Here is a 28,000-nt window from a genome sequence, read left to right on the forward strand (position 1 = left end):
GCCCAGAGTACATCCGAAACGGCGCTTGCGAAATGCTGAGCAAGCCCCAGCTCCGGTCTGTTTCCGGAGGGTATGAAATGTTTGCAGTGACAGGAGTCAGGATCACGTGTTAACCGAGGAGGCGACACAGTCGGGAGGTCAGATGCTGGAGTGGAGATGACCTACTACAGGAACGGCGTCTGGTTACTGAAGGGTCTCCGGGAGTACACCCGGTGAGTACCGAGAGCAGTGACAGCTCTGGCCGCCGCTTGTTTCACTCCGGCTCCGGTGCTCGTCGCCGCTCCCCTCCCCTCCCAAACTGAGCTTTGTTCGCGGAGAGGAACATATTTTAAAAAGCTGCTCGTTCGTTTGGGACGTTGCAGACGATTTCAATCTGCCTTTACTTTATAAATCTCGCAGTCGTGCCGTTGCATAAACCCGGCCGCTGGGTTACATAAGCGAGGGTGGGTGCGTCGACGGCCAGAAACTCGGCCGGGATTGAAGATACAACTGCGGGGGCGATTCGGTAATAGCGACCCTTCTGTCTGCTTAAATCATCTAGTAGCGAAGAGGGAATTGTCGCTGTTTAACAACTAAAGCAACGATCTGACTCTGCCTGGTCCCTTTCCACTAGGAACTATTTCTGGAGAACGTAACGTCAAGGCTCAAGGAATGCTGGGGATTGTAGTCTCTTGTTTTTAATTTTATTTTTATTTGGATAAGGTATTCACAAGTATTACACAAACTTTTTTACATATAAAGCCCTTTCCATTTTTTATATGTATAAATCTATTTCTACTTATTCACAAGTACACACTGAGATGATATGAAAAGAAAAATAATTAGGCACTTAAATAGATATTTATGTGCAATTGTAATTCCACACTATTAAACTAAATAATAATAGTAGTTGTTAAAAATAGTAATAATAGTGGTTGAATGATAATTTCCATGTATCTCTTCTCGTCCATTTCTTTCTTGTCCAAAATAATGTGTGTAACCCTGTGTAACTTCCAACGTAAGTGTTTGTATCTTAACACGTTCATGTTTGCTCCTACCCATAAACATACTTATCCAATTCCTGTGTACTTATTTACTTCAATTTATCTTTTTTTGGGGGTTGGGGGGATTATAGACTCATTCACTATATATTAGCTCCGGATCCTCGGCTCCTGAAATAGTTCTGGCACAGGAGCCCATTGGCTCTCTGAGTTGGTGCCCTCTCCTCATTATCAGATCCGTGCCCAGCTCCTAGACCTCCAGATGAATCTGCCTCCACCATTTCCCCAGGCAGTCCAAGGGCAAGACATCAGTCCGCTCCACGCGAGGTTTCTCTGTGTCAGTGTTCATACAATCACCTTCATTTTACTTTGTTATTGAAAATTCTACCAGCAGGAACAATGTCTCTCTGCCTGTATATTCAAAACACCCTTATCGTAGATTAATAGAGAGACAGAGTATGGAAATGGGGCCCCTCAGCCCAATTTGCCCATGTTGAGCACAATACCCCTCTAAGCAAGTGCCACTTCTCTGCATTTAGCCCTCATCCTGCTCAATTTTTAACCAAACTGTTCACTGTTCTCAGGAGAACTCCAACAGCTTTTGCAATCTCTCCATAAAATGGAAACCGCACATTCCTAGAATCTTCTAATAAATCTCCTCTGTACTTTCTCCAAAACTTTGCATCTATCGTAAAGTGTTGTATCCAGAAATGCTCACGATATTCTGGGTGAGCTATTATTTTATAAAGATTTTTCAAGATTTCCTTGCTCTTTTACTCTACGAGCCATATAATTCTGTATGCTATACTGCTGGTGGCTGATAAAAAGACTCTTACCAGGAAATGGCTATCACAGGAGAGCCCAACCTTAAATGCATGGATGGAAATTACAATGGACATTTACAAAATGGAGACGATAACATCATTTGTTAATCATAAATTGGAACAATGTGATTCATACTGGAAAAAATGGTTTAATTACATAATACTTCATAGGCCTGATATTATTCTCACAAATCAATGAATATGTTGTAAAAAAAAGATTACTCCCTACTTGTACATAGTTTTCTCCTTTTGCTTGTTCTTTCTTTCTTTTCTGTAAGTGTATACAGTACCTCAATAAATATTAGGTGGAGATTTGTGGCAAATATGACCATATGAGATATATGTACAGTATAGTATCTGAAATACATCTTATGGAAATGTTTGTCAATAAAAAATAAATTACAAAAAAAATCACTTTGCAATCTGCTATTGCTTCCAATAAACAAGACACGGTTCTTCTCCCAGATCTTTGTTTTTGTACCCCTTTCAGAACTGTGGCCTCTACTCTATAACCATATATCTATATAACAATTACAGCACGGAAACAGGCCATCTCGGTCCTTCTAGTCCGTGCCAATGCTTACACTCACCTAGTCCCACCGACCTGCACTCAGCCCATAACCCTCCATTCCTTTCCTGTCCATATACCTATCCAATTTTTTTTTAAATGACAATACCGAACCTGCCTCTACCACTTCTACTGGAAGCTTGTTCCACACAGCTACCACTCTCTGAGTAAAGAAGTTCCCACTCGTGTTACACCTAAACTTTTGCCCCCTAAGTCTCAACTCATGTCCTCTTGTTTGAATCTCCCCTACTCTCAATGGAAAAAGCCTATCCCCATCAACTCTATCTATCCCCCTCATAATTTTAAATACCTCTATTAAGTCCCCCCTCAACCTTCTACACTCCAATGAATAAAGACTTAACTTGTTCAACCCTTCTCTGTAACTTAGGTGCTGAAACCCAGGTAACATTCTAGTAAATCTCTTCTGTACTCTCTCTATTTTGTTGACATCTTTCCTATAATTCGGTGACCAGAATTATACAATACTCCAAATTTGGCCTCACCAATGCCTTGTACAATTTTAACATTACATCCCAACTCCTATACTCAATACTCTGATTTATAAAGGCCAGCATACCAAAAGCTTTCTTCACCACCCTATCCACATGAGATTCCACCTTCAGGGAACTATGCACCATTATTCCTAAATCACTCTGTTCTACTGTATTCTTCAATGCCCTACCATTTACCATGTATGTCCTATTTGGATTATTCCTACCAAAATGTAGCACCTCACACTTATCAGCATTAAATTGCATCTGCCATCTTTCAGCCCACTTCTACCTGGCCTAAATCTCTCTGCAAGCTTTGAAAATCCACAACACCACCTATCTTAGTATCATCTGCATACTTACTAATCCAATTTACCATCCCATCATCCAGATCATTAATGTATATGACAAACAACATTGGACCCAGTACAGATCCCTGAGGCACACCACTAGTCACCGGCCTCCAACCTGACAAACAGTTATCCACCACTACTCTCTGGCATCTCCCATCCAGCCACTGTTGAATCCATTTTACTACTTCAATATTAATACCTAACGATTGAACCTACCTAACAAACCTTCCGTGTGGAACCTTGTCAAAGGCCTTACTGAAGTCCATATAGACAACATCCACTGCTTTACCCTCGTCAACTTTCCTAGTAACCTCTTCAAAAAATTCAATAAGATTTGTCATACATGACCTTACATTGTCTCTGTTCTTCTACCCTTTCAGAGCTGTGCCCTCTAGTTTGTCTCTGTTCTTTAACCCTTTTCAGATTTGTGTCCTCTAATTTACATTGTCTTTTTCTGTTCCTCCCTCTGAAACTCCCTGCTGCCTCAACTACTCATCTAACATAATCAAAGACCTTGCCTACCCTGGTCATTGTCTCATCTCCCTGCTCTTGTTGGGCGGAAGATACAAATGTTTGATAGCATGTACCAGCAAACTCAAGGATTCCTTCTGATCTGCATTATCCGCTCTTGAACGGACCCCTCATATTAAAAGGCAGATAATTGATTTCCCAGTCTACTTTTTAAGGCCCCTGAACCTGAACTGTCTACCCGTACTGCTGCTTTCTCTGTTGCTGCTCCAGTATATTGTGCGTTCGGTTTTCCATTTTGTGATCTCAATGAACCTGTGTATGGTATGATCTATCTGCACATAAAAGCTTGTCAGGGTATTTCAATTCCTATAAACCAGTATTAGCTTGTTCACATGCTTTTTTTAAAAAAGTTAACAAGACACTGCAAACTTTGTCTAAGGAAGCGGTAAATGCAGAATGAAACGTCCATCGTTTCCTCTGGTTCTGGAGTCAGGGTCATTATTGCTGCTTTTATTCTTGTCTCCATCTACAGGTTGGAAAGGAAAGCACATGACCTTAGGCCTCTGGAGACTTGCTGCGTTTCATAATTTCTTGTGGTGGGGTAATAGTTTGCAGAGAGCAAGAGCTGCAAAAGCTGAAAGGTTGCTCACATTCTTGGGTCTTGTTTAGCATTGACCACGTTATTAATCACAATGATTTCATTGTCCTGTTTCCTGACTCTAGGCTATTGTTTCTGAAGGTGTCGAGAAAGTTTAATCAATGGGTACAAACTGGCACATGCTGTACCTCAACAGAAAATAATCAAGTCAACCAGATTGCACTTTGATACATTAAACCCTAACTCATCCTGTTTAAAATATAAATCTCCAAATATTTATGCCAAAAGGAATTGAAACAACAATCATGAGATTAAGCCAAATACTAATCCTGCATGAAATGATTAACTTGAGTGTGTGAACATACAGTTAATTGGGAGTATAGATAGCGGAGAAACAGGTCTTTCAGCCCATCCTCCTACTGCTGACCTTTAAGGTCTAAACGCCCACACTCAAATGAAAAAAGAAATCCGTTTCTTAATGCCCAATCTCTTTTTAAGCAATCATGTCCTTCCTGTTCTAAATTTTCCCACAAGTGGAAATATCCTCTCCCTGTTTACTTGTCCCCTTAATTTTTTCTCTTTAATCAAATTCCCTTTCCTAAATTCCACTATACAAGTCTAGCTTGTGCAATCTTCCCTGATAAGATCATTTCCCCATTCCAGGGATTAATTTAGTAAAGCTTCTTGAACTGTTAACATCATTAACATCTTTCCTTAAGTGAGTAGACCAGGAATTGTCCATATGTTGTCTCATCATTACCTTATATAACTTCCTGAATCTGAAATCAATTCCCCTGGAAAGAAGCAAAAGCATTATTTTAGCTCCCTAATTACTTTCAGCTTTGCACATTAGCTTTTTGCAAATCCTTCCAGGTCCCCTGCAGACCCTCACCATTTCAATAATAAGCATTTTATCTTTCTGCTTGTGAACAACTTCACAATTTCTGACATTATGCTGCATTTGCAATGTCTTTGCCCTTTCACCTAACTTATTTATCTTCCATAGCTGTCCTCTTCATTCCCTGTTCACAACTTCCTTTACTACGTATCAGCAAATTTAATAATAGTACCTTTGATGCCCTCATCCATGTTCTTTCTATAAATCGTGAAAGTTGAAGACCCAGCTCCAAATCCTGTGACCTGCCACTTGTAACGTCCTGTTGACCAAGGATAAGATAATGAGAGGCATTGATCGTGTGGATAGTCAGAAGCTTTTTCCCAGGGCTGAAATGGCTAGCACGAGAGGACACAGTTTTAAGGTGCTTGGAAGTAGGTACAGAGGAGATGTTAGGGATGAGTTTTTCTTTATGCAGAGGGTGAATGGGCTGCTGGCAACGGTGGTGGAGGCAGATACGATAGGAGACTCCTGGATAGGTACATGAAGCTGAGAAAAATAGAGGGCTATGGGTAAGCCTAGGTAATTTCTAAAGTAAGTACATGTTTGGCACAGCATTGTGCTGTAGATTTTCTATGTTTCCATGACTCATTCGTGCCTCCTTTGCATTCCCTGTTCATTGGAGATGTTTGGGGCCTGTCTCACTCCTCGTGTCGCTTTGCACTCTACAGGAGCGGATACGAGGCTGCAGCACGGCACTTTGATGCCAAAGATCTGGATGTTGATGTGACAGGAAGGTGCTTCCTGATCACTGGAGCCAACAGTGGGATTGGCAAGGCTGCTGCCCTGGAAATTGCAAAGCGAGGTACGTAGACATTTCCCTAATCCTTCCATCACAGAGTTAACCAGATGGTTTGTTTGGACTGTGTTGAAGATGATTCATCAAAAAGGACGGTAGTTAGTTATCCATGTTTGGGAATTCCAGCAGAGTCCTGGATATTTGAATTGCCCCTTATCATTGCACATGCCATTATATGAAACTGAAAACCAGCTGTGGGATTAAAATAATCCATATTTGGTTATTTCCAGAAAACAACTTTAGATGCTAGAAAGTTTCTGGGCTGGGCAAAGGAAGGTCATGTGTTGAAGCATTAGTTTTGTTGTGTTGGCAAAGGAATTGAAATGTGGACCACAAAAATGATTGTTCAATAACTAAGTTGTGAAATGAGGCTGGAAGAACTTTTGGTGGACAGTACTTGGCCCAAGCCCTCTTCTGACAGTAACCAGTGCCTGAGAGTAAACAAGTCTTGCTGATGATCTGGGCACCACTTACATACTTTATAAGGCATCGTTCAGAGTGCACTTGAAGAATTATGAGCATTTTAGGGCCCCTTATCTAAGGAAGGATGTGTGGGCATTGGAGAGGGTCACGAGAATGATTGCGGGAATGAAAGACTTGACGTACAAGGAGTGTTTGATGGCGCTGGGCCTGTACTGAGAGGATTTTTTTTTTAAAAGAGGAGGGAACCTCATTGAAATCTATCAAATATTGAAAGGCCTAGATAAAAGTGGACATGGAGAGGATGTTTCTTATATTGTGGGGGTCTAAGTCCAGAGGGTACAGCCTCAGAATGCAAGGACATCACTTTAGGACAGTGTTGAGGAGGAAATATTCAGCCAGAGCGTGGTGAATCTGTGAAATTCATTGCCACAGATGGCTGTGGAGGCCAAGTCATTGGGTGTATTTAAAATGGAGGTTGATAGATTCTGGAATAGTAAAGACGTCAAAGGTTACAGGGAGAAGCCAGGAGAATGGGGTTGAAAGGGATAATCAGCCAGGATCAAATGGCATGGCAGACTACTCGATGGGTTGAGTGGCTTGAATCTGCTCCTGTGTCTAATGGTCACAGATATGGTAGTTTTACCTCCTCCTTCCCCCTCACCTGGGGGGGGGACATACCATCTACTACGGCATAGGTTTAAGGTAAGAGGGGTGAGTTGTAAAGGAGATGTGTGACGTAAGTATTTTTAAGTAAAAAGATTGGTAGGTACCTGGAACAAATGGTAAAAGCAGCTACATTACCAGTGTTTGAGACATTTTAGACAGACATGAGCAAGTTGTCAAATGAAATGCCAGGGCCATGATGAGGTAGATTTGGAGGTCTTGAGTTCATCTTTAGGAGACAGGGTGGATGGAAATAGAAACACCAGCTCATAGGAAAAGCCTTGTAAAACCAGAGAGATGACCCCTTCAATAATCTTGCTGGCTTTCAACGGCATCCGCAGCTGCTTTCAAGTAACTCCCAGAGTTTGTTCACCTTTAGTGATCAGCTGGTGCTCTCCACCTAACTTAACTTAACCTCTGACCCCTGTACTCCTAAACACCTCAACAGAAACCCAGAAGCTGACATCTCCATTGCCCCTGCGCCTCAGAATAAAGGGATGTCCCTTCAAACCTGAGGTCTGGAGGAATCTCTGGAACTCATTGTCACTGAGGGCTGTGGAAGTAAAGTCATTGGTATATTTAAGGCAGGGTTTGATACTTTCATGATTGGTAAAGGGGTGGTTAAGAGTTGCAGGGAGAAGGCAGAGCCACACTAGAAAAGCAGAGTAGACTAGACGGGGCAAATAGCTGATTTAATATTTCAAATTCATATTAATTCCTTCTTTTGTTTGGATATAAGGTATTTCAAGAAACCATCTGGGGACAAGAATATAACTTTGTGCTTCTGGTTCAAAAAGAGTCCACCAAGGGTAGCATTAACTATTTATAATTTGTAAAATATTAATTCCTCGACTACACGACCCCTGTGTTGTTGTGTGAACGAAGTTACTGGCGAGAAATACTGGTAGATAAAAAACAGACTCACTATCCGACAAAGTGAAATGGAGCAGGCGGGGGATGGAGATCCTTTCAGAGGAAAGAGGTCTCCTTGACCCAGCACTACACAATATTTTCTGTGCTAAAGATCAAAGAAAAATCCAGGACAATTCAAAGAAATCCATATTTACAATGCTTCCTTTGAACCACATGTAACAGTTTCAAATGCCTGGATCTTCCCACTGTTACACCCACAATAAATGTTAATCATTGTCATATCCATGGAAATTGGTTTTGTGCATATGTAGACAATCAGTCGGGTGCATGTTTCCTGGTCTGTCTTGGGTACATTTTACTGTTCTGAGCTGCATTTCAAATTTAATCTTCAATGCATATTTCAATCTGAAGGTCAGTGGCTGCAGTCAGTTGAAGTTAATTGCTACATGCACTAACCCAAAAACTCGCTCTAACACCCTGCAAACAAAATGCATGTAAATAGGAAACAGCTTAAAAGATGTACCAGTTAATATGCAAGCTTTCACCAAAGTTATCATACAGAACCTTAGACAATGAAAGGGTTAAATGTTGATGAGCTAATCTGGTGAATGAAACCGTGCAGGAGGATGTATTGCACCTGTACTTCAAGGACTGAGTCCAGTAATCTTATTTTTATAACTTTGAGGAAATATTTGTTTCCTTCAGATTTAAGTGCTTTTGAAGATTGAATATACAGGATGCCATTAAAAGGCTGTAAGTTTCTGACCACCTGTTGGATTAATTGATTCCAACACCTCAGAACTCAGGCCTTTGAAGCCGATGATATCATGTGGAGGACTGTATCTAACAGATCGATGGTGAACATGAGATTGGTAAAAACTGTGGCACCTGTGAGGTAGGGGTTAGTATTTGTTCCATACAGCAATCTTGGAGGAAGGCTGTTAAACAATCTGGCCATTTTGCAGTCTCCCGGGGACTAGACTCTTGAGAGTGCAGATACATCCTGGGTGCCCATCACTGGGGGCAGATGCTGCGTCGAATCTTGATGGCGGAAGAGAAACCCGCGGTCAGCTCCATTACTCCGTGTCGAGCGTGAGAGCGGAAAATGAACACATGTTCAGCAACACCTGCCTTGGTCAGACCGGCCTCCCCCTCTTCTTGCGACTGCCGTCTGGTGCAGGAGTCTTGGACCCTGTTATGTTTGCAACTTGAAAGTATAAAAACTAATTGCAAGAAAAAGACAGGAGTCGAAGAGATGCAAGTCTTAGTTCTTCATTTTAAGCTAGGTGCACATGTATCACTTGGTGGCATGATTACACTTGCAATCCACGCAATTTTACATATAACCCATAATTACCTAAATGAACAAGAATGGTTAATCATACAACATTTATAATATTAATCAAACATTACTGAAATATTAAATACACAAAATTCTTCCCAGCTTAGCTATAAACTCCAACTCAATAGAGAATACATCTCAACTACATCTCAACACAGTATACTATACAGACATCCACAGCATAGTAAATTTTAAATCGACCCACTCAGGCCTAAAGATTTAATCGCTGTGGAGGACTTCTTACTCTTGTGGGATAACATCCATTCTGACTAAGGTGGTCACTCTCCTTGGCAGGAGAGACTTGTGGCTGTGAAACAGTCTCAGATTCTGGGGCCTCCTCCGCGGTGGTTGTAGGAGTTGACTCTGGAACTGCAGGAAGTGGTTCTGACAGCTCCAGACAACTTTATTTTTTCTTCACAGCTTTTCTCCCTGTATCTACTTTATTCCTTGCCCCTCTCCTGTTCCCAGCTTTTTTCTCTTGTGAATATCTCAGAATTTACTAATTTCTCAAAATTGGTTCTCTCTTCTTGTCTTCCATTTCCATAGCACTATGTCACCATCTTCTTTCTTTGCCTTTTTCTTCTTTCTTGATCTTGGGAAGGTGCATTTAGTTCACTGGAGAGTTCTCTTAATATTCCTTCTATTGCTCCCTTTACAATCTGATCTTTCCTCTTGGTTTCTTCAACCATAACATCATCTGATGAAGCCTCTGTTTTCATATCTCCATTCACTCCTTCCATTCATCTGACTGGGCTTTGGTCTTTGCATCTACTTTTACAAGCAGCTTTTTGTCTCCCTCTTGAAATTCATGCAATAAACTTAATGTATGTGTAATGCCCTGGTTAAGATTTTTACTGCTATGCAGGAGGTATTTCATTATTAGCAGTTTTCTGTAAAAACCATGTGTCATGCTGGGAAGTGTCTTGGCTTTGGCTAAGGTAAGGAAACATTGGCTGACTCACATTCTTGAGCTGGACAATCATGATTGTGGGGAAGAGTTACATGAAGGACAGTAATCTGGTTTGGGGGTCTTTCTTGGCAGGAGCTGCAGGAGGAAAGGAGGGAAGATGGCTGAAGACGCCATCCCTGCTTGCACAAGGTGCTTTGTGCAGATGGATGGCTCCAAGGAGGAAGAGCCAGTACTCCTGTGGGAGAGCCCGTTTGTTCAAGAGGGATTTCATGCTATGTTTGGAATGTGATGTGTGCTTTCACGCAGACCGTGGGTCCAGTGCATGAGGGGTAGGGGTTGTGAAGGACAACTTCAAGATGAACTCCAACTGTGTGCACATTTGGACTGGGTTAACTGTAATAGGCCCTTTTTTCCTTTTTCTCTTTTTCCTACTAACTGTTTGATAAAGCTGAAATTTGTAAATATACTTCCTTTATAACTTTTTGTGGTGCATGATCTGTTATTTCTTGCCAACCAACAATTGTGTATGGGCGGTATTTACATAGCACTTGCTCAAATCGAGGTTTCTTTAATTGGAACCTCACGATGTTCCTGTTTGATTGAATCCCAGATCATACCGACCCTAGACACCTATTTTTTTAAAAAGGTGGTCTTCTCACTTTTGAGTCCATGGCTGTTAGTGGGACCGACAATGAGCCAAGTTTCCATAAGAGCCGGGTGAGAGGGCTACATACGCAGAGTAGATGTTGGTTTTTATATTCGTAAAAGCCAAATGCTTGCAATGTTCCTGAAGCTCCTTGAACTCTCTTCTAGCTTAAAACCAAGCCACATTTTGCAAGTAACTGTCCTATTACCATTTAAGAGGCTTTCTCAGATATGTTACCTACAAAACCTGTTGTAGTCAGATCACTGCCTTGTCACTTTCATGCTTCCTCTGAGCAACGAGGTCCTTCCTCGGTCCAATACGCTTTCCAACCAGAGGCACAGAGGCTGGCATCAACACCTGTTTGCCCTCTGTTGGACAGTGGTTCATGGTTTACAGCATGGAGACAGTTGTGGCATCGTGCACTACCTTTCTTAATTCACCTGCAGTTGACTCTATTGCATGCAAATGGTGGATGGATCTCCATTCAAGTTGTAGTTGTGTCAGCCAATCATGCTCTCTCAATGCTGGTTCTCCTGTTCTACCACATACAAGCATAATGTGGCTTGTTGTTGCATTTTACTGTTACGAATGTCATTGCCACAAGAGTTACCCTTTCTCCAATATAAGTTCTTAGTTGGATATCTGTAGGCAGTATCTTTGAAATGACTTTCAAACTAATTTTGTGGATTGATTGTAACAGCTGTCAGTGTCTAATTCCATTTTAATCAATTTGGCACTCACTTCTGGTGCAAGCCATATTGCTTGTCTGTTGTTAGTTTTAACATTGTAAATCTTAAGGCTACACAATTTTATGTCACTCTCATCAAGTATCAACAATAGCATGCAGATTAGTACACTTTTTGAAACTGCAACTTGACTTCTTGTTTCTTCTCTTCCTTGTGCAGTCCATTTTTTTTTTGCCTGATAAGCTCTTTGTATGTGTCCCATTTTGTTGCATTTTCTGCGAGTTTCACCTTTGGATCTGTATTGGTCTGGTGTACGTGAGCCCTTGCCACAACAGTAACACTGTTCAGCCCGGCCAGCTTCTATTTAGATGTTGCAATGTTGTTCACGCTCACTTTCATATCTGACTGCAACTCAGTTGTGTCTCTGCTGTTTCCATTGATACATCTATTTCAAGTGCTCTTTTAAATGTAAGTTGTGCTTCTGTTAGGCTTTAATGCTTTCTTGTAAGATTCTAACTAAATGATCTCTCAGTGTATCGTTAAGCCCATCACTGAAGTGGCAGTCTCTTCACTTCAGCCATACAGGTTGAAATGGATTCCCCTTCCTTTTAATTCCTCTTATGAAACCTAAAACATTCTGCAGTCAACAATGGTTTTAATTCTAAATGTACCTGCATGATTTTCATGATATCAGCAAAGTTAATTTCAGCTGGTTTTTTGGAGTGCTTAGATTTCTAAGCAAACTGTGCCTTTAAATCCAATGGACTCTGCAAAATTGGTAATGGTTTTGCATTGGTTATTTAATTTGCTTTAAAATGCTGTTCAATCCATTCCATATACAGTTTCCAGTTATCTGTTGTACAATCAAGTGTGTCAATTTTTTCTGATGTAGCCAGCCATTTCTGCTTTTTTTAATGATCATCACCTGGTACTCCATGTTGATGAGCCCATGAATTATTTAATTTTCTGTGTTTTCTTTTTAAAAATCAATCGCCTTTTCTTTTACAAAGAAAATGTGCTGCTCTGAAGAAAAAATCGTGCTGCAGTTCCGAGGGTAGGTAGTCGTCTCAGGTTCATTTAAACTTTCCTCAAAGCCACTGTGATTCCAAAACATAAAAACTAATTGCAAGAAAAGGACAGGGGCCCAAGAGGTATGAGTCTTAGATTGCTCTTTAAGCGAGGTGTGCACCTAACATGTGATGGCATGATAGCATATTTTTACATATAAACAGTAATGAATTATTTAAACAAACAGGAATGCTAAATTTAACAATGTTTACAATTACTGAAATATTAAATGCACATCAATTCCCACACCACCAGGTTCAGGAGCAGTTATCGCCCTGAAGCCATGGGGCTCTTGGACAGGCTTCTCTTGCCTCGACTCCGAACAGGCTCTGCAGTTGTGGACTTGTTTTTGGGGATTCTGCTGTTCATATTGCAAGGGTTTTTGTTTACTCTATGTACTATTTGCATGATTGGTCTTTTGTTTTTTGCAAATTGGATATGTGGCGGTGTGTGTGTGTGTGTGAGAGAGAGAGAGAGAGAGACATTTTTAGTGAGTTCTATAGTGTTTTTCTTTTGTGAGTCCCTGCAAGAAAATGTATGTCAAAGTTGTATATGATATTCAAACTTTGATAATAAATTTGAACTTTGAACTGGAAGTTCAGTACCTTGCTCTTCCTCTCTGTGATGCATGGGTCCTTTGGTCACTGATTGCTGTACTCAGTAAAACCCTTGGCTTCCCTTAGGGGGAACTGTTCATCTCGTCTGTCGAAACAACGAGCGAGCTGAAGAGGCCAGGGCTGAGATTGTGAATGCCAGCAATAATCAGGTAAAGACACTTTTGCTTAATAATTTTGTGAGGCAAAAAGACTGTAGTGACAGTAAACTTCCGTTCACCTTTTAACAAAGTAATTCCTGGGGGATGCGGAATCTGTGTTATCCATCCTGCTGCCTGTAGCATCTCCAGAACAGTTTGTGGAGCGACCACCTTCGAATCAAGTTGTGTTTGAAAATGAGATTCTGAGCTAAGGCCTGAGTGTTTGATAAAGGCAATGTGATACATGGGTCCTGTATTCAGCATTACTTTCCAAGAAGAGAGCTGATCCACTCTCAACCTCAACTTGGATATAACGGCAAGGTGCTGGGTTGAATCAGCAGTAAAAATCCTGTCCCAGCACAAAGACAGATCATTTGTTGGAAGAAATGCTGCCGTCAAGTCAATCTGGTTTCTACTAAACTACGATGAGTGACCCTTCATTTTCTTTCATAGGAAGTTTTTGTCCACATCTTGGACTTGTCAAAGCCAACGATGATCTGGACGTTTGCAAATGAATTCCAACAAACCCATGGCAAGCTGAATGTTATGGTAAGGATTTTCTTTTGATCCTTTTCATCAAATTGTTTTTATTGCACTTTTTGGGTTCAGAATCAGGATTATAATTGATTTAATGATGCGAAATTTGATTTTTTTTTGTGGCAGCAGTACATTACAGACTTAAAATGACCATAAATTACAATGTAAATAAGTAGTCCCGAAGTGTTCATGGACTGTTCAAAAATCTGCTGATGGAGGGGAAGAAGCTGTTCCTGAATTGTTGAGTGTTGGTCGTCAGATGCCTGTGCAGTAGTAATGAGCAGAAGGCATGTCCTGGAAGGTGATCAATTGATAGTGGATGCTGCCTTCCTGAGGCATCACTTACTTCTTCAGGATATTCCTGATGGTGGGGAAGGTTGTGCTCATGATGGAGCTGACCGAGGCTGCAGAGGACTGTAGTCTCTTGTAGTCCAGCACACTGAAGCCTCCAGATCAGACCTAGATGCAACCAGTCGGAATGCTTACAGTCTTGGTTGATGGAAACCCTTCCATTCGCTGCAGGAAAATGTGACTGATGGACAGATGAATGGAGCTGAATAGGTGGCAAAGAAAGTGGAGCCTTTAAAGGGGTGCAGAAATGTACCAGGTCACTGACCACATTGGTGCTAAAATAGAACAGAGGGTACAGCACAGGAATAGGCCCTTCTGCCAACAATAGAACTCCTAATTTACTCCCCCTGGTTCCTGCCCTTCTCTTGCAATTTGCTTTCCTCCCCCAAGTGAGCAAGCAGTGGGCCTCAAAACGGGCAACATTTGGCTGTGCACCTGCCTTTTACCCCTGCAGAGGGTGTGCAAATGACAGTCAGGAGTTCCGCAAGCAGCACCTGAAGAGTTTGTGCACCAGCTCCCTTGTCGTGCTGCTCCAGGCTCTCCTTAAATGGCTCCAACCTGCCTGTCCCGGCCACTCTCTCTGGTAGCAAAGTCCACCTTGTCGCCACCGTTTGGCTACAGAGCTTGGGATGTAGTGAAAGCTGACAACGCAGGAGGCTCCTGAGCCACGGGAGTGTCTGTGCTGGGCAGCAAAGAGCTTATCGACATCATGCTTACTTAAAGCTGTCTTTCCAGATCAACAATGCAGGCTGTATGATCCATGAACGCCAGATGACTGCAGATCAGTTGGAGAGCAACTTTGCCACTAATACCTTGGGTAAGCTATAATCACCTGGTTTTAAAACGATGCACTTTGACCTCTCTTAGTAGGAACATCTTGGTACAGGCTGTCCCTGGGTTCCATTTTCACAGGTATCCACAAATCGGTTTTGTCCATAAGCATAAAATGTACAACAGTCACTGAACTTGGTAACCAGACTGCCATGGTATTGTAAAAAATGTGGAAGCAGACAAGAGTGCCAAGATAGAGTGGGAGGGGGGTGCAACTAGTTCTGTTGATCATGGCGATGAATGTACATCAGATTTTAGGATTTAGTAATATGGGAAATCATTCATGTGTAGAGGTGTCCATGAGTCAAGCATTCCTAACCCATGGGCAGCCTGTACAGAGATCTCTGAGTGAATGGTCACAGTTGTTTCAAATAATGCTTGCCACCTGTTTTAAATTTAAGAACATTAAGGTGCACATATTTGTCAGTTGTCTGGCTCCTCGAGTCTTGTCTGCCATTTAGTGGTCTGGTCCTGTCCTCATCCACTTGTCCACATGATCCCATGTTCCTGATTCCCTAAGTGGCCAAAAAAATTTAGTGTGATCAATGACTGGACATCCTCAGCCCTCTGAGGTATAGAATCCCAATCGTCACGTGAAGGAATCTCCCCCACACCTGTCTAACTAGCCTTTCCCTTGTCCTGAACTACTTGCCCAAAATGGAAAAAGTTTCTCAGCTTTTGTCTCAATAACCTGGTGTGTCTCAATGAGTTGCATTCTGAGTGCAGGCCCCCTTATCAATGAATGTATCTTGCATTGACTCCAAGACAAGTACACTGTCCTTCTGGGTAGTCTCCAACATGATGGCTTGAACATTGATTTCACTAACTTATGGTTATTTGTCCCTTTGTCCCTTCCCTCTTCCATTCCCCACTCTAGCTCCCCTCTCGCCTCCCCTCCTCACCTGCTTATCACCTCCCCCTGGAGCCCCTCCTCCTTCCTTTTCTCGCACGGTCCACTCTCCTTCCAGCTTCTCACCCCATCCCCTCCTCCCCCACCCATCTGGCTTCACCTATCAACTTCTAGTTTGTACTCCTTCCTCTTTCTCCACCCCTTCCCCTCCACTCACCTTATTCAGGCTTCTTCCCCCTTCCTTTCCAGTCCTGAAGAAGGATCTCGGACTGTATATTCATTTCCGTAGTTGCTGCCTGACCTGCTGAGTTCCTCGTTCTGTTTCATGTTCAAGTTTTCTGGAGTATTGGATGTTATTTTAATTAATACTACAATACACTTTTTAATTCTAAAAAATGTATTTAAATAAATGTCCCTGTGTAGCAGGTGAAAGAGAAAAGTGGGAACCAGTGTCCCAGTGAGAGAGAAGGGAATGACTTAATAGTATAGCATAGAAACAGGCCATTTGGCTCAACGTGACCACACTGATCACTGGACAACCATCTCTGTTAATCCCATCTCTCAGCACTTATCCCAGAGCCTTCTGTGCCGAAGCAGTTCAAGGTTTCATCTGAAAATGCTGTCAATGACTCTGCTTCCACCGCTGTCTCGAGCCGTGCTTGCCAGTCTCTGGATGAGAAAGGCCCCTTCAAGTTCCCTCCCCCCAATCCTCAGAATCTCTTATCCTTTACCCTAAACCTATGTTCTCTAGGTTTATCTACTTCTGGTATAAGGATATGTTTTCTACAGTCTACCTTATCTATTTTATATACCTCAATTATGTCCCCTTAACCTCCTCTTCTCCAGTAAGAACAGACTTGGCTTCTCCATCTCTGGAGAACAGGTGATGAGCTCTTGCAAAGTGAGTTCTGGAAGTTAAGTGCTAAGTTAAAGGACATGATCTCCAGAATTGTGATCTCAGATTGCTACCCATGCCATGTGCTGGTGAAGCCAGACATAGGAAGATGATGCAGTTTAACATGTGGCTAAGGAGTTGGTGCAGGAGTGAGGTCTTCAGATTTTTGAATCATTGGGCTCTCTTCCAAGGCAGGTGGGACCTGTACAGAAGAGGCAGTTTGCCCTGGAACTGGAGGGGGACTAAAATTCTAGCGGGAAGGTTTGCTATTGCTGTATGGGGGTGTTTAAACTAGAGTTGCAGGGGGAGGGGAACCAGAATACACTTGGAGTGGTTGTGGAGAAAGATGTTGTTAAGCCTACATACAAAGTCGAGCATCAAAAGATCCAGCGTGGTGGGATTAATGTTCTCAGCTGCGTATATTTCACCATGAGGAGTATTGTAGGAAAGGCGGATCAGCTTGGGGCATGAATCAGCAACTGGAACTGTGACATTGCAGCCATTAGTGAGACCTGGTTGCAGGAGGGGCAGGACTGGCAGCTCAATGTCTGTTACCTTAGACGTGATAGAGCAGGAAGGATTAAAGGAGGGGGTGTGGCACTTCTAGTCGGGGAAAGTGTCACGGCGGTGCTCACAGTACAGACTGGAGAGGTCATCTAGTGAGGCTTTACGGGTAAAAGTGAGGAATATGAAAGGTAGGACCTAGTTAATGGGATTATAGACCACTCTGTGGGATTTAGAGGAGCAAATTTATAGAGATCACAGACTGTGGCAAGAAACAAGGTTGCGATGGCAGGTAATTTTAACTTTCCACATATTGAATGGGAATCCCATCCTGTAAAAGGGCCAGACGGGGAAGAGTTTGTCAAATGTGTTAAGGGAAGTTTCCATAATCAGTAAATTGAAGTCCCAATGAGAGAGTGTGCCATTAGAGAATGAAATGAGGCTGATGTTGGATGTTTGTGTAGGGGAACACTTTGAAATCAATGGCATTATGATCACTAGATGCAACGTAATCATGGAAAAGGATCGGTCTGGTCTTTGGGTTGAGATTCTAAATTGGAGGAAGGCTGCTTTTGACGGTATCAGAAAGGATCTGGCAAGTGTGGATTGGGACAGGTTGTTTTCTGGCAAAGGAGTACTTGATAAGTGGGAGACCTTCAAAGTGGAATTTTGAGAGTACAGATATTGCAAGTTCCTATCAGAATAAATGGCAAGGATAACAGGCTGTGGGAACCTTGGTTTTTGAGATATTGAGGACCTGGTTAAGAAAAGAGTGCCATAGCAGGTATAGGTGGGTAGGAACAAATGAGGTACTTGAGTATAAGATATGCAACAGGACACTTAAGGAAATCAGAAGGACTAAAAGAAAGCATGAGGTTGCCCTAGCAGACAAGGTGAAGGAGATTCCTAAGGGCTTCTATAGATAAGTTAAAAGCAAGAGGGTTACAAGGGACAAAATTGGTCCTCTGGAGGATCAGAATGGTAATCTGTGCGTGGAGCCAAAAGATCAGGGGAGATCTTACATGGATTTTTTGCATCTGTACTTATTTGGAAGATGGACATGGTGTCCAAAATGTGACCCTATATAGATTACAGAGGAGGAGGTGTTTGCTGTCTTGAGTGGATAAATTCCCAGCACCTGACAACATGTTTCCTTGGACCCGGTTGGGAGTGCAGAAATTGCAGGGGCCATAGCAGAGATACTTAAAATATCATTAGCCGTGTGAGAGTTGCTGGAGGATTGGAGGATAGCTAATGTTGTTCTGTTGTTTAAGAAAGACCCTTAAGAAAAGGCAAGGAAATTATCGGCCGGTGAGTCTGACATCTGTAGTGGGAAAATTATTGGAAGGTATTCTGAGGGACCAGATATGTCAGTATTTGGATAGACAGGGACTGATTAGGGATAGTCAACGTGGCTTTTTGTGTGTTACGTCATGTCTAACCAATCTTACAGTTCTTCGAGAAAGTTACCAAGAAAGTTGATGTCTATGTGGATTTTAGCAAGGGCTTTAACAAGGTCCCACATGGGAGGTTGGTGAGGGAGGCTCAGTCACTTGGCATTCAAGATGAGGTAGTAAATGGGATTAGACATTGGCTTTGTGGAAGAAACCAGAGAGTGGTAGTAGACGGTTGCCTCTCTGACCTGAGGCCTGTGATCACCAATGTTCTGCAGGAATCGGTGCTGGGTCTGTTGGTGTTTGTCATCTGTATCAATGATAATGTGGTTAACTGTATCAGTAAACTTGTGGATGACACCAAGATTAGGGGTATAGTGGAAAGGGAAGGAAACTATAAAAACTTGCAGCTGGAAAAATGGGCTGAGAAATGGCAGATGGCATTTAGTGCAGACAAGTGTGAGGTGCTGCACTTTGACCCACTTTGATGAATCAGCCATGATCAACCAGGTAGGTCTTGCATGGTGAGCGGTAGGGCACTGAGAAATGTGTTAGAGCAGAGGGATCTGGGAATACAGATCCATAATTCCTTGAAAGTGGCCATGTATTAAATTACGGAGTTGAGATGTTTGTTGAAATTGTACAAGATATTGTTGTGGCCCAATTTGTAAAATGTTTGAAGTTTTGGCCACCTACCTACAGGAAAGATGTAAATAAAACTGAAAGAAGGTGGGGAAAATTTACAAGGATGTTGCTGGATCTTGAGGACCTGAGTTATAGGAAAAGATTGAATCGGTTAGGACTTTATTCCCTAGACTGTAGAAGATTGAGGGGAGTTTTGTTATACAAAATTATGACAGATATAGATAGGGTAAATGCAGGCTTTTTCCAGTGAGGTTAGGTGAGACTTCAACTAGAGGTCATGGGTTAATGGTGAAAGGTGAAATGTCGAAGGGGAACATGAGGGGATACATGGATGGGAGAGATATGGAGGGCTATGGTCCTGGTGCAGCAGGTTGATAGGACTAGGCAGGTTTGGCACTAACTAGATGGGCCAAATGGCCTCTTTCTGTGCTGTAGTGTTCTATGACTCTCCTCATAACAGAACTGCTCCATCCCAGGCACCATGTTGGTAAATATACACTGCAACCCTTTCAATACTATAACATGCTTCCTAAAGCACAGTGTACTCCACCTGAAGTCTGACCAAGGTTTTTATTAAAATGGACATATTCTCCTAAAGCATTTGAAATATTTGACTTAATTTTATGTTTTAATAATGTTAACAAAAGGTACTTCAAGAAATTTTACTATTGGACTGCAAGCAGACACTGCTTGCAAAGTTTTCAAAGTAGAGTTTTAAAGCAGCTAAAATCACGATCTGTTCTTCAGGGTAAGAACCTGGTATGGAAACATTGCATTAAATGATAAATGCGTATTGAAGTGATCCCCTATGGATTAATGACCTTTGTATGTGGTTCTCTTTTTCTCAGGTGCATATATATTAACCACAGCTTTGATACCGCTCCTCCAAAAGTCTGAAGATGCTAGAGTGGTGAGCTCATTAGCCTGCTTCACATTTTAAAGAGCAGTTTTATTGTGTATTCTTTAAACATACCATTTCTAGCCACCTCTCTCCTCTCCCAAATAGAAACCACCTTGCCTCTCCTTTCTTGCTCTGTACTAATCTAATACTTTACCTGCTGCCAGATCACAGTGTCGTCAGGAGGAATGCTCGTTCAGAAACTAAATGTGGAAGATTTGCAATTTGAGAAGGGGCAATTTGACGGGACCATGTCTTATGCACAGAACAAGGTTTGTCTTTTGAAGCTGAACTACATGTGTTTACAAAGAGTTACCAACTCTGGAGGCTTTAATAGATGACCTACTGCCTATAATTGCCGACACTACCCTCCCACTTTGCTCTTCCGCTACAATTGTGCCCTGCCTTCCTCTGGTTATAAATGACTCCTAATTGACCGTGAGAGATGAATCTTGACTGTCAATAAAATGTCTTCTATCAAATTTTTTTATAATTTCAAAAAGCAACTTAAGGCCAAATTTTAAGAAAAATCAAGTTCCAATTATTTATTTGGAAATGCACAGAGCTTCATGTTGAGATTCATATTAATTTCCCAAAAACCACAGGATAATGCCAAAGGATTAGCAGCCCAGTTACACCCTGTATCATTTGATGGGAACAAGATGAGTCTCATTTCCTTCAGGGCATGAAGGGATTCGGTGGGGGGGGGGGGGGGGAAGGCAGGAGATTGGGGTTGAGAGGAAAAATGGATCAGCCATGATGAAATGACAGAGCAGTCTCGATGGGCCAAATGGCCTAATTTTGCTCCTATAACTTACGGTCTTGCCTCTAGTTGGTGTGTTGACTCAGTCACCAGTTTGTGGGTGGAGGCTGATTAACTTTCACTCTGACATGTTTCAGTAAACTGAACAGTGGTGATTGCAGGTTGGACTGCGAAAGGAATTGTGCTTGGTTTATCAAGGTATATGGGGCCAGAAGCAAAAGGGCACGAAATTTGGGTGTCAGGGTAGGTTTTATTTCACCCTTTATACTGTACATGGTTTTCTAGATTTGGAAATCAGGAAGATGCACAAAGCAAACTGAGTAACTGATTTAATACAGGTAACGAGTCACAAAGGAGATGACCATATTCCAGGTATATTACATATAAAACTCAAGATAATCAGCTACATGTCCATGATATTAAAGCTCAGCATAGCACCAACTGGAAAGATGTTCTGCACTGTTGGAACAGGTTTGTAATCACTGTGGCTGACCTAATCAGATTAACTCTGGGTCCCAATGCCATGTCCATGCAGCCTAGATGAGTGTGTCTCCAACACGACCACAGACTTTATCAGCAAGTGTGTTGAAGACAATCCAGGTGTTTCCAAACTGAAAACCATGGGTGAACTAGAGAACCCATTCTCTACTAAAGTCTAGGACTCAAATCAAGTAACCCTGAACTTAATAAGAAATCAAGGTGCGTATTGTCTCTTGGAGTAAATCTATCAGGGATGCCAAGAGTCAATGCAGTTCAAATTCGAGTCACAGACCAGCTGTCAGTTGTAGCAGCGTTTGAATGCTATGACAGGCTACAAAACAAAGTTGGGCAGCATCTCCAAGAATAGCGCATTCCTTCTTGATGAGCTAAATGCATTTTGAACAGAAGGGGACTGGAATGTCACCACCCACCCTGATGGCCTCCAGTGCATCGGAGTCCATGGTCACCCTTGCAGACGTGAGATCACTCTTCCATAGAGTGAACCTGAAGAAAGCATTTGATACTTTTAACCTTGCCCTGCTTCAATGCAAGGTTCCCACCTGCTTTAAGAAGGCCACTAACATCCTGGCACTTCAGGGAAAACAACGTAACCTGGTTTAATGACTACTGCCCATTTGCTCTGACCTCTACCGTAATGAAGAGCTTTGAGAGGCTAGTCATGGCACGCATTAACTCCTGCCTTACAGACAAACTCTGCCCACTGCCATCGCCTACTGCTGAAACAGGTCTATAGCAGATGCTCTCTTGGTGGCCCTGCACTCATCTCTGGAGCATCTGAGTAAAAATAACAATGTTATACCATTGTTTATGGACTACAGCTCCACGCTCAATACTGTAATTCCAAGCAAGCTCGTCTCCAAACTCCTGGAGCTGGAACTCAACGTCTCCCTTTGCAACGGGATCCTTGAGCATGTGACCAATAGGCCACAATCGGTGAGGATAGACTGTAACACTTCCATTGGATTACCCTCGACATTGGTGCCCAACAAGGCTCTACTCCCTGTACACTCAACTGTATGACCAGATTCTACTAGAACTCCATCTACAAGTTTGCAGATGACACCAGTGTAATGGGCTGTATATTACGTAACAATGTCAGCATACAGGAAGGGGATAGAAAGCTTGGTGACCTGGTGTTATAACAACAACCTTTCCCTCCACGTCAGCAAAACGAGCTGGTCATTGACTTCAGGAAGGAGAGTGGTACATGCGTTCCTGTTTACATCAATGATGCCGAGGTCAAGGGTTAAGATCTTCGAGTTCCTAGGTGTGAACATCACTAATATTCTGTTCTGCTTTTAACACATGGATGCCATAGGAAAGGAAGCTAACCAGTTCCTCTACCTCCTCAGGAGGCTAAAAATCTTTGGCATGTCCTCTTTGACCCTCAGGAATTTTCTTAGGTGCAACATGAAAAAGATCCTATCCGGATGCACGATGGCTCGATACAGCATCTCTTCTGCCTGTAACCACAAAGTGCAGGGTTGTGGACCCAGCTTACACCTCACAGTATTTGGCCGTCATTCCAACGACTGCCTGCACTTCCCGCTTCCTCAGTGATGCACCCCAGACATTCTCGCTTCTCCTCCCTCCCAGCGGACACAAGAGCCTGAGCCCATGTGCCACCAGGCTCAAGGAGAGCTTTTAGCCCCTGGCTATCAGTTCCCTAGGATGATAAGATGGACACTTGACTTCACAATCTACATGTTATAACCTTGTTTACCTACACTGCACTTTCTCCATAACCATAATAATTTATTCTCCATTCTGTGATTTTACCTTGTACTATCTCAATGCTCTGTAATGAATTGATCTGTATAAAAGTACAGAAGACAAAGTTTTTCACTGTACATCTGTGCATGTAACAATAATAAAGCAATTCAGCTGGATTAACTGATGCTACTAGTGTTATTGAAACTTGCGTCCAATTCTGTATTCCAAGTTAAACTTTGTCAAATGTAACTGTAGCTACTGCCAGATCTGATGAGTATTTCTAGCATGTTCTGTTTCTATTTACAAATAACCAGCATGTGGATTGATCAACACTGTGTGTGTGTGTGTGTGTGTGTGTGTGTGTGTGTGTGTGTGTGTGAGAGTGTGAGTGTGTGTGTGTGTGTGTGTGTGTGTGTGTGTGTGTGTGTGAGAGTGTGAGTGTGTGTGTGTGAGTGTGTGTGTGTGTGTGTGTGTGTGTGTGTGTGTGTGTGTGTGTGTGTGAGAGTGTGAGTGTGTGTGTGTGTGTGTGTGTGTGTGTGTGTGTGTGTGTGTGTGTGTGTGTGTGTGTTCCAGCATCTGCAGACTTTCTCTAGTTTGTGATGTGATTGTGGAGCCGGCATTAACTTTTTCCTCTATGATGTCTTCTCTCCCCAACCCAGCGCCAGCAAGTAATTATGACAGAACAATGGGCCAAAACGTACAAGAACATTCACTTCTCCTCCATGCATCCCGGCTGGGCTGATACCCCAGGTAGTGTCAAATTAATCAAAGAGCAAACGAACCTGTTTTCAATGCATGACTGACCCGATTTGTGATAGAATTCAGAGTGCCTTTACATCTCGTCTGATTTGAATCTGTATTTTCATCCCTCCACAAGCTGTGAGAGCTTCCATGCCCAGTTTTCATGCAAGGATGAAGGACAGATTGAGGACGGCGACTCAGGGGGCAGACACATTGCTCTGGCTTGCTGTCTCCAGCTCAGCGTCACAGCAACCCAGTGGCCTCTTCTTCCAGGGTAAGAGATCGGCTTGGCCCAGTCGGGCTGTTTCGGGGCACGTCTTGCCCCGTTGTCCCTTTCAAAGATGCAAGGCATTCCAATGAAGTAAGCCTCCACTATTCCGTTGTTGTGTGACAGTGATGATGGGATCAATGACAAAGTAGGATTAACAGTCTACAACAGACCCAGACATGAGTCTGTTGCAGTTTAGAAACCCTCCTCCCAAGCTTGCTACACTGAGCAAATGTTGCAGCAGAATTGGAATCACTGGTGTACAATGTGAAATTTGTCGTTTTGCTGTAGCTGTGCAAAGACACAAACATCTGTAAATTTCAAAACATAAATGGTGCACAAAATGATGAGGTTGTGTTTATGGGTTCATGGATCATCCAGTAATCTGATGGTGGAGGGGAAGATGCTGTTCCTTAATCATTGACAATGGGTCTTAAACCTCCTTTATCTGTACTCTGAAGATAGTAACACGAGGGCATGTCTGGATACATTGCTCATTCACATTGACTGAATCAACTCAAATTATTCCCACCATTTCCAACTATTTCATAGTTTTGTTAAAGGCAACCGTGTCTGACAACCCTATTGGAGTGTACTTTTTTTTGAGAGTGTAAGAAGTAGGGTTGACAAGGGAGAACTGTGGATGTGGCATATTTAAGTTTTCAGAAAGCCTTGGAAGATAAAAAAGATTAGTTTGTGAAATTTAAGCGGATGAGTTTGGGGATAATGTGTTGGCATGGATTTAAAATTGGTTGATGGAGGAAATGAATAGGGAATTTTTCTGGATAGTGAGTAGCGACTGGCTACGTTCCTCAGATCCATATTTGGCCCCAGTTATTCACAATAGATCAATGGTTTGGATGGAAAGAACTTAAAGAAGTATCTTGCAGTTTGCTAGAAATGTGAGCCTGTTGGGAAGCAAGGGTTGCAACAATGCTGCAGAGAGTCTTCAAAGTGATTTAGAAACGTAATGTGAATGAGCTCCTACAAGGTAAATGCAGGAAAAGTGGATAAATGTGAAATTCTCCATCCAGAAAATACAAGGAAATTGTTGGCAGAATTTCAGGTGGAGATGAGAGGGCGTACAGGAGCGCGATATATCAGCCTGTTGTGTAGTGTCACGGCAACAACCTTGTACTCAACGTCAGTAAAACTGAAGAACTGATTGTGGACTTCAGAAAGGGTAAGATGAGGGAACACACACCAGTCCTCAGAGGGATCAGAAGTGGAAAGAGTGAGCAATTTCAAGCTCCTGGGCATTAACATATCTGAGCATCTCTGGACCGAACGTATTGTTGCAGCTACAAAAGGCATGGCAGCAGCTATATTTCATGGGGAGTTTGAGGAGATGTCACCAAAGACACTTGGAAATTTCTACAGATGTGCCATGGAGAGAATTCTAATGGCTGCATCACTGTCTGGTTTGGGGTGGGGGCGGGGGGGGGGTGCTATTCCACAGGATCAGAATAAGCTGCAGAGAGTTGTAAACATAGCTGGCTCCATCGTGGGCAGTAGTCTCTGTAGTATCCAGGGCATCTTCAAGCAGCAATGCCTCAAAAAGGTGGCATCCATCATTAAGGACACCCATCACACAGGACATGCCTTGCTCTTGTTACTGCGATCAGGAAGCAGGTAGAACACACTCGACAATTCAAAAACAGTTTCTTCCCCTCTCCCATCTGATTTCTGAGTGGACATTGAACCCACAAACACTAACTCACTACTACTTTTAATTTTTGCACTGCTTTTTCCATTGAGAGTAGGGAAGATTCAAACAAGAGGACATGAGTTGAGAGTTAGGGGACAAAAGTTTAGGGGTAACACGAGGGGGAACTTCTTTACTCAGAGTGGTAGCTGTGTGGAATGAGCTTCCAGTAGAAGTGGTAGAGGCAGGTTCGGTATTGTCATTTAAAGTAAAATTGGATAGGTATATGGACAGGAAAGGAATGGAGGGTTATGGGCTGAGTGCAGGTCAGTGGGACTAGGTGAGTGTAAGCGTTCAGCACGGACTAGAAGGGCCGAGATGGCCTGTTTCCGTGCTGTAATTGTTATATGTTTATTTAATTATTTAATACACAGCTGATTCTGAGATTAAATTAAATAGAAGTTAGGTTGTTTAATTGTTGATGTACAAAGAAAAAAAGCATTTAAGCAGATAAGGAAGCAACTGTGGAACATCATTTACACGAGACTTTGAGCACAGGAGAAAGAATGTCTTCCTATACTTAGAGAATCCTTGTGAGATCATGCCTTAACTACTGGGCACAGTTGTCATCATATTACCCCAAGAAAGATCCACCAGATTAATTACTAAGGTGGTGGGACCATCATATGATGAGAAATTAAGTTGAATAGGGCTGTGTTCATGAGTTTAGAAGAATAAGAAGCAATCTCACTGAAACATACAGTATTCTAAGGCTCAAAGTTAGAGGATCCAGAAACCAGGTTTCACAATCTTAAAATACTTTAAACTGAGTGGAGAATTTATTCACTCAGAAGGTGCTAGGCCAGCAGATTCCTCGAAGGTGGTGGAGGTAAGGTTGCTGAATATACACGAGGTGTTATTGGACATAGGGAATATCATATTGAGATGAAGGATTAGGTACAATTATGTTGAGTGGTGGAGCTTAGAAAGGCTAAATAGCCTATCGTCCTCTACTGCACCATCTATAAACCACATAAAGCAATATTTTTATAATAACCTCAAAGCATTAGAACCTTAACTGCTGAGTGGCTACTTGGGGAAGATTCACACACTTGATCTGTTAGCTTCTCTTGTAGAGCTAGGCTGTTGACCCAACCTCATGCACATTCACCTGATAGTTAAGCTCCAGAACGCACCTAGTGAACCTCTTTTAAGAAGTGTAGTTGTAGACGATTAGTTTGCAGTATGATGGTAGAAAGCTGAGGGAAACATCTCAACTTCAGAGAACAAAGATGAGGGTAAAGGAAGTGTTGTCGGCACAATATCACACAACTTGAACAAAGCTGGAGAAAACCAACTCATTTATGGCTTTGTACTGCAGTCTTGTTTAATAAAGTATGAAATTATTGCTGTAGTTAAATACTGGGCACATCTGTTGTCTCAGCGTCAGGGATGCCCTTGTATCGGCTTTACTTGAAACACATTAAAGAATGAACATTTTATTAAGTATTCCATAAGTTTGCTGTTCTGCTTTACAAATATCATTCTCTAAAGATGCCACACTTAATTTTTCTTCCGGATAATTTAGATCGGAGCCCAGTGTCTACTCATCTCTTTTTGGCCCAGACGAGAGCAACAGCTGAAGAGGAGCATAAACTAATGAAAATTCTGGAGGAATTAGCAGAAAAGTTTAAGCCTGGTACTTGTGATAATGCTAGTCCGAAATGAATTATCACTGGAATCAAAGTCCTGATCCCTGTTCATTCACATCAGACAATCCCAACACAAACTGAATGGCAACTCAGTTTAACTCTGATAAATTTGGCATCCTGCTCATCTAACACTACATTCTCAATACAGTGGAGAGTGGATCCTTGGCCACTTATTGCTTGTCAGGTAGAATGTTGGTAAGCATTTTCAGCCTTTTGATACTCGCCTCTATGGTGTTTTTTTCTGTTTTATTTCTTCACCCTTGAATAAATTCTACACATCTCCTTTACACTTTCAGCCTTTTAAAATGTGCCTTTTAAATGTTAAATAGTGTAAATGCTGCTTAAATTAGTCCGATTTCTTGTTTTGTAAAATTAATAAAATAAGCATATGCAAGAATTACATTTTAA

The 28,000-nt window shown here is 42.2% G+C and overlaps 1 protein-coding gene across 2 annotated transcripts; it reads left to right on the top strand.

Moving 5' to 3' along the window:
- Positions 1 to 31: 31 nt before the first annotated feature.
- dhrs12 (dehydrogenase/reductase (SDR family) member 12) lies at positions 32 to 28,000 on the top strand. 2 transcript variants are annotated; one of them, XM_073045899.1, is made up of 10 exons: positions 32 to 212; positions 5,852 to 5,985; positions 13,274 to 13,356; positions 13,798 to 13,893; positions 14,968 to 15,049; positions 20,200 to 20,261; positions 20,417 to 20,521; positions 23,886 to 23,976; positions 24,104 to 24,241; positions 27,469 to 28,000. In XM_073045899.1, exons 1-10 carry the CDS (start codon positions 157 to 159, stop codon positions 27,606 to 27,608), a joined length of 987 nt encoding a protein of 328 aa, XP_072902000.1. In that variant the 5' UTR covers positions 32 to 156; the 3' UTR covers positions 27,609 to 28,000. The 2 variants fall into 2 exon arrangements, with proteins under 2 accessions (XP_072902000.1, XP_072902001.1); XM_073045900.1 differs by lacking the exon at positions 5,852 to 5,985 and having other exon boundaries at positions 71 to 212.

This window comes from Hemitrygon akajei, chromosome 5 (genome assembly GCF_048418815.1).
Source record: "Hemitrygon akajei chromosome 5, sHemAka1.3, whole genome shotgun sequence".
NCBI classification, from domain to species: domain Eukaryota; kingdom Metazoa; phylum Chordata; class Chondrichthyes; order Myliobatiformes; family Dasyatidae; genus Hemitrygon; species Hemitrygon akajei.